Source organism: Olea europaea, chromosome 1 (assembly GCF_002742605.1).
Source record: "Olea europaea var. sylvestris chromosome 1, O_europaea_v1, whole genome shotgun sequence".
Classification (NCBI taxonomy): Eukaryota; Viridiplantae; Streptophyta; class Magnoliopsida; order Lamiales; family Oleaceae; genus Olea; species Olea europaea.
In genome coordinates, this window is record NC_036237.1 from 733,540 (window position 1) to 741,048 (window position 7,509).

At 36.2% G+C, this 7,509-nt stretch overlaps 2 protein-coding genes across 3 annotated transcripts; both read right to left on the reverse strand.

The window, feature by feature from the left end:
• Positions 1 to 308: 308 nt before the first annotated feature.
• Positions 309 to 4,572, reverse strand: LOC111405486. Of its 2 annotated transcripts, none has more exons than XM_023034430.1 (6): positions 4,172 to 4,572; positions 3,734 to 3,841; positions 2,991 to 3,273; positions 2,579 to 2,730; positions 1,060 to 1,196; positions 309 to 690 (listed from the first exon to the last, which is right to left on the reverse strand). In XM_023034430.1, the coding sequence occupies exons 3-6, from the start codon at positions 3,242 to 3,244 to the stop codon at positions 523 to 525; spliced, it is 711 nt and encodes a 236-aa protein (XP_022890198.1). In that variant the 5' UTR covers positions 3,245 to 3,273; positions 3,734 to 3,841; positions 4,172 to 4,572; the 3' UTR covers positions 309 to 522. The 2 variants fall into 2 exon arrangements, with proteins under 2 accessions (XP_022890198.1, XP_022890270.1); XM_023034502.1 differs by lacking the exon at positions 4,172 to 4,572 and adding an exon at positions 3,933 to 4,141.
• Positions 4,573 to 4,941: 369 nt separating this feature from the next.
• LOC111405416 lies at positions 4,942 to 6,663 on the reverse strand. Its single transcript, XM_023034317.1, has one exon. It carries the CDS (start codon positions 5,898 to 5,900, stop codon positions 5,118 to 5,120), a length of 783 nt encoding a protein of 260 aa, XP_022890085.1. The 5' UTR covers positions 5,901 to 6,663; the 3' UTR covers positions 4,942 to 5,117.
• Positions 6,664 to 7,509: the final 846 nt, after the last annotated feature.

Consider the following 7,509-nt stretch of genomic DNA (forward strand, 5'->3'; position numbering starts at 1 on the left):
ATTGAGAGAGGGCATATTTGGCCAATCAAATGTCAAATCAATTGACCTTCTCGTAACCGTTAAACTAATCAGCACAAATCCAAAATAATTGTATGTCAATCAATAAATGGTCAATAACAACATGTATCAAATGTTGTAGCATCAAAAGTAATAATTTGAAAAATCCCACGTTATATGACATTCATCGGTGTTTCACGAACCATAGCTAACATATGATACTTTGTAAAACTCAGTGATCAAGCAAGCTGAGTAAAACACATTTTGTGAAAATTTACAATTTATTATCCTACTACAAAACTCTCAACCAAGATATGAACTGAAGCCAAATTTTGTCCCAAATGTAACAATATATATTACCAAAATTACATTCCGATATTACAGAATTTACATAGAAATCGTGGTGAAAACCTATTCGAATAAACCAAAGCAACATTAGTATCACAATGCTTGATGTTTTCAGAACAGAAGTAACATATTTATGCACAGTTTTGCATGGTTCATGACATGCCAAATTGAGCTAAGCTAGTAACCCAACCAAGTAGAAGGTATTGGCAGAAACTTGTGTTTGGCAAGTGCCAATAAATCGTAGTAATCTGACTGATTAAAGCAGTCACGAAAATCTGTAAAAAGTCTCTCGAAAATCCTCCACTGAACTTTGTATGATCTCGAGTAGGGGTATGACAGAAAAACCTGCACAACATTTTTATTGTCGTATTAATAAAAAAGAAATACATAATTAAACTGAGAAAGAAGTGAAATGGAAAGTATGATAAAATTATAATTCAAAATGACCCTCCACTCGAACAAAACTCAAACCAGTGATTCAGAACTAAACTCTGGTAAGTAAAAAATTTCCCCCAATGAATAATAAAAACTTGTTGAGCTGCGGCCAAAAAAAAAAACTGACTTATCTAGAAGACTGCAAACTATAGGTACCGAGACCCTAAACAAGATCATTAGCACATTTAACACTCTAAATGAAAAAGATACAAATGTCATTTACTTAAATATATTTTCAAACCAAGCTGATAAAAAGATTATGATTGGAAATTTGCGTACATCTCCCTCAAATGCAAGGCGTTTAAGTAACAGAAAGGTTTCCTGATTTTCCTCGAAGTTGTCAATAACAGCCAACCAGATCAGTGAAGCAAGCTCGTGTGCCTTGTCTCGTGACTTGCCACAGGCAATAAATTGATCTGCTAGAAGCAAAGGGATCGGGTTAATGAGAATTATTGATGCAACATGTTTTCAATCCATAAAATTGGGAGTGTGCAAAGATACTATTGAAATTAACGTCACAAAGAAATTTTTTTTTTAACAAATGACCCATATTTCAAATCCTTCATGAATGACCCAAAATTGAATTTTCTACAGCTACACATCCAGCTTCCTTTATGTGACTCCATATTTGCACAACTGACCAGCTAATTCTTTCATCAGTTCATGTCTACAACAAGATCACTGAAACAAAAATTCCTTCACGTTCCTCCTATGCCACACGTTGGGAATACGGATCGTGGGTGCCCATGTGGGGGTGACCCAACCCGTAAGATATCAAAAGGGTTGGATGGAGTGGTTTGAATTCCTACAACTCCCGAATAACATCCCTTAACTCCAACACAACCTCCCATTATTGTCTTGGACAAGAAGAGAGAAAGATGGTAGAAAAACATGGTGAAATTCGTATGGAAAATACCACCAAATTTGAAAAGTGTCTAGAAACACATATTTGGCATGGAAACTCACAAAATTAGGTACTTAGGTTGTGGATAATAAGTCCCTTCCATCGTGATTAGGATTGGAACCATTGGAATGCAAGAAAATGCAGAATTTGTGTTTGGAAAGCAAGGTGGTTCAACTACACAAAGATCTTGGTGTTTTCATTTTTACAAGTAAGAATCTTGACCCATAATTTAAGTTAAAAAAGGCAGCGAATTCTTTCATCACCAAACAAACCAGCCACAAATTAGTTTAATGGAGGGTAGAATATGATGAACATATTATTTCTTCAATAAACTACTTAGAACTGTCTCTTTGATCATGTTCTCAGATTAAGGAAAGTGTCAAGCATGTGATCACACCATGGACTTCTTCTCAAGTTCTAGCAGCAACAAACCTCACATCCAATTAAAGACACAGCTGCTTTCTTATGAATGTTCTATTGGATAGCGTGTATGGCTAAGCTTAAAAAAAGTTATTAAATAAATATAACTAAATAAGTAGGTTTTAGAATAAGTAACTTTGTTTTATTTGTCAAATTGGATATAAAGTTACTTATTTAAACAAAGGCAAGAGTTAATTTTTATACTTAAAAGTAAGGGAAAAAATTCATATATTAACTTTTACTTCTTTTGAAACTTAGCCAAACATGTTCTAAGAACGTTACGAAGACAAAGCAAAAGAATTCGGTGAAGACCCTTCATATGAAATCATTCTGATGGAGAACCAGTTATGTCTCTCAGCTTAAAACTATGTGGATTCTTAATGTAACAGTTATGATAATGTCCTTATGCAATTATGATACATCTGTAATCAGTAACAACAGCACAAGTAATATCTAAATGATTTAACACAGCACCTATTATCGTTCCATGGAGAACCCCAGATGGAGGAGGCATGGTAAAGATCTCAAGCTGCTCTTTCAGAAACAAATAAGTATGACCTACGATCTCATCCATTTCATCATCAAGGGAAAAGATGTATTTACAGACATAGAATGCAGCAAACCTCCTGAAAATAGGTAATAGAATTGTAAGGTTACTAGTTTCAGTAGGTTTAATGGAGGAAAAAAAAATATATACTCATGTCGCTTAGACACGAGCAAAAAAATAAACATATTCTTATCCTAACAAGAATAATGAAAAATCATCACATAAGTACAACTATATGTTTGGAGTCTTATTGCAAGTTTTTTATTTTGTAAAATTATTGTTTTCATTGATATATGCTACCTCTTTATTATTCACTCATAGAGGAAGGATGAAACCTACCTTTTGCTCAACCCGCAAGGAATAGGGCCTGGCCATCTTTTAGCTTGACCAGCCAAAGGAAAACTCCTAATGAGAGCCGCATGCCACAAGCACTCTCCCCGAAACAAATCAGCCCAGTGTTTCTGAACACAAGAGACTTGTCCCCAATCTGAGATGGGAACACGAATGAATATCTCTATCAGCAGATGATCCGGTAGACTTGTGAAAAGACAATTAGCAGAAAGCAACGCTGCTTTGTTGCTCTCGTCCGCCATTCACTGGAGATGGGCAGCGGTAGTATAATCTATCATAAAGATAATCCAAAAAAAAAAAATCAAAATTAAACAAACAAAAAAGAGATGGGCACATGGAAACGAACAAACGATCAGAGGCTTAGAGCATAGAATATAATTGCTTTAATTTATTCCTGCTGTTGCTGCCACTGCTGTAGTCATTCCATTTTTCTTTCTCTTTAGTGCGACTATGGCTATTATTTTTGTCAGAGTTTAACGAGATCGAACAAAGTAAGTTCCCACTTCCCAGAATTTTACAAAGGCGATAAAGAATTGGATAAAACTTATATTGTGACTAAAGATTTTACTTCCGAAAGGCAGTGATTTACATGTGAAACATTTACCATAACAGCATGTAGCATTCATGAAAAAATAACAATTTACAAAATTCTCGCTTTTGTACAAACATAAAGCTAATAGTCAAAACTCGTTCAGTTGGGATCTTAGAAAGAAATTCTGCAAACTCAATACCAGGAAATTTCGACCTTCTTCCTCTGTAGGAAGTGCCTCAGATTTTTTTACAATCAATTCAATCCCAACATGCAATAAGGTTTCAGAATATTTCCCTTGTGCAGATCCCTGTAATCAAATGAAGTATTATTAAGTTAGCAGCGAACTTGAAAGAAGGAACAATTAAATTTCATAATTCTTCACAAAAATTATTACTAACAAATTAGCCATCAGCAATAAGTCTGAACAATGCAATAATTATCACATAATCAATCCTTACAGCACTGCTTCAATTTGAGACTAATCACAGAATTGTAATTTAAAAACTCACACGAAAATACACATAAAAAGTAAAACCCAGAAGAATTCAAACTGAACAACACATAAACAATAAGAACAAATCGTTGAAATTGAGTAAAAAAGTTTAAGGGGGAAAAAACAAGAAAAAGAGGTGAAAACCTTAGTTTCTTATCCCAGAAAATGAGAATAGACGGCAGCTGAAAGAGCTGTTGTTAGGTCCATTTATGTTCATACGTTTCCGCATATGTTTTTATTGCTTTGCTGATGTTTTGCCCACGCTCACAATTAATTGAAACCATCAAAATTCTGGCACGTCATGATGGGACCCACTTTAATTTGGGGACAGGCAATATTAACCAATCATTACGAAGGAAGTACAATAGTACAGTGAGGCTGAGCGTACACGATCCTGATCAATGAGCACCAGAATCCACCTTCACTTAGAAATTTCAAATTAGACCGTGGTGGAATGTGTGGTTTTCATAAATTTGAGATGAGCATCTTCGCAATTTGCAAAAGGATTCCTTTTTGGAGCCAGTCAAGGTGGCACGAAAATAAAAGAATTAAGCCATTTATATTTGTTTATTAACACTTTGGGTTATCCGATCCCATCGTTCCCCTCATATGTGGTTGGGTCTCATGTGAGGGTAATGACGTGAGATCCGATCCCATGTAAGAGGAGGAAGAGGATCCGAATAAATCAAAGTGTAAACAAACAAGTACAAGTAGTATGATTCAAAATAGAAATCGAACGTGTACAATCAATTTGTATACTGATTACGCAAGTAACACCTGTCTAATAAATTATGAATTTATAGGCCAAAAGTGCTCTAAATTTATTTCAAGTTAATCATCTGTCCGTACATTTTAACTTGAGAAAAACATTTTCAAAAAATCATAAATTAAACTAATGAATATTGACAGAGTGATCGAAGTTCAACGTGCAACAAAAGTTTGATATTGATGATCAATTAAACTTTAGTGGTTAATCTGCAACAAAAATAAAGTTAAGGACTATTATAAAATTTTAAAAGAAAAAATGAACACTGCAGGAGTTGTGAACGATGAAGATTGGATTCGATTCGATTTCACCAATAATGATCTGCTATCCATTATTCATAATCTTCTTCAACAGGGCTTCACGTCCTGGAAATGGACTGATGCTTTTCCCTTCTTCTTCTTCTTGTTGATTCGCCACGAATTCTTTTTTATCATCCAAGATTCTTAATTTCCTCATCCTCTCCGCCGCCGTCGGAATTGTTCTGCTCTTCGATTTCAGCCGCTCTCTCCGGGCCCGTCTTCTTCTTTCGCCGTCGCCCTCATCGGAAATTTCCTCATTTTTCTTCAATTTCTGCATTTTCTTTTCGACGCTCCTAATTTCGTCCCCAATTCTCGGAATTCTACCGCCCTTGGAGCTTCCTAGAAGCCCAAAATCAATCTTACTCCAACCCGCCTTATCTTCATTATCCCACCCGAATCGCTGGCTCATTTCCAGCAGTTCAGACGCTGCATTCTGATTCCCATTCGCTGGTACCGAGGAATTACTCAAAACGTCGCCGTTTAGAATTTTCTCTGCGAATTCCCACTCTATGCGGTCTTTGTACACTGGGTCAATGAGCACCTCATCGCAAAGCTTGGCCCATTCTTCAAAGTCCTGGGCTCTTAGGTTTTTTGAGACCCATTTCAGATAGGTTGAAGGTAGGGTTCCCAACATTTTGCCCTTGTATTTTCCGAAGTCTATGACTCGATCCCGAGCTGGAATGACTGGAAATGCGATGTTGGTCCGGCGGAGTGGTCGCGGAATTGGAGTTTTGGGGTTTGTGTGGAAGCAGTAAACTGTAGAAGAACGGAGTGGAGTTACGGTGGAGGACACGAATGGAAAATTCATTTCGTTTAAACTTCCTCCGAGGCGTGGCAGAGTGGATTGGGGATGTGTCAATTAAGCACGAGATTTTGTGTCTGGATAAGCTTAAAATAAATGGGTTGTGCTTTGTACAAGGGAGGAATTCACAGAACAATAATAGCCGGACAGGGTAATTGAGAGGCTCTTGACATGCATTTAAATTTTGGTGACATATCTTTGAATAATTAATTAGAAAATTGATGAGTTTGTTTCATTCATGGTTTTCGCACATTTTTAGCTTGATTAAATACTAGATTTTATGAATGTAGAACGTTTTTGATGTGTTTGTTAGTGTTGTTTTGAAGATAAGGAGAAGCAATGAGAAAAGAAGTATTAAAGTGGATGAAGAGGCCAAAAACACGGAATTGGGGTAGAAAGATGGCGCTTAGGCGCTACACTTATAGCGTCTAGGCGCTACGAAACGAAGAAAAGATGAAAATTGAACCCGGGAGGCAGCGCCTAGGCGCTACAACCATAGCGCCCAGGCGCTACCACCAGCGCCTAGGCGCTGAAGACAAGCGCCCAAGCGCTACAGCCAGCGCCTAGGCGCTGCGATTGGCGATTTAGGGCGCATTTTTTTTGGGCCGTTTTTAAAGCCATAAAAACCCTACTTCAACACAAAAACGTGGAGGCACCTAGAAATACATCCTCCTCATACTTTTGAAGGGTTCTGGACATATTGGAGAGAAAAACAACAAGAAGGGAGATTCAAGGGAGAAATTTAAGAAGATTAACACCAAGAATTGAAGATTGGAAGCACTCATTGGAAGAGGAAGGAGATTTTGGTGCAAGAATTCCATTTTTTCTTCCACACCTTTATTTCAAACTCGGTGATGTATTCTAAGACAATCTCCTATTTTTCTTCCATTATTATGAGTAGTTAAATTTCATGTTAGGGCGAACAATGTAATCTTTTGGAACCCTTTATTTCATGCAATTGAGATTCTAGTACTTTTTTATTTCCTGTGTTGATTTTAATATTGTTCTTAATACATTTAATTACTTGATCACTAATTAGATGATTTGTGAACATTGATTGCGTAGAGATGCGGATTATTTGTTTAGACCACATGTTAAAATCCGATAAATTGATATAATGTGTAGAGATACTTATATTGATTGCTGCGGTTGTGTGTGAATTCTTAGAACCAATGTTTCGTTTAATTAAATTTAATTTGTATAGAGATATGGAATTAAACTAATTAAGTAGGCTCAATGAGAACTCGAGAGGGGTAAGTTGAATACAATAGAAGAATTCGACCGAACACTACCTTAGGTTTTATGAATCTTGATTTATGAAGTAAAGGTGACCAATAGGTGAAATTGTTCCGCCCTAACGTCCATTTATTGTTTGAATTCTCAATCACTTTTCATTGAATCTAATCACATTTTTAAGTTTTTAGAATAAAAATCACATTTAATCATTGTTTTTGATTTACATTCGTCAAATAGTAGTTAAAGAAAGATTAAATTAAGTGCTACAAAATAGTCCTCGTGGGATCGATAACCGGACTCTTAGGTCCACTATTACTTGTTACAGATCGTACACTTGCGAAACAAAATTATACAACAAGTTTTTGGCGCCGTTGCCGGG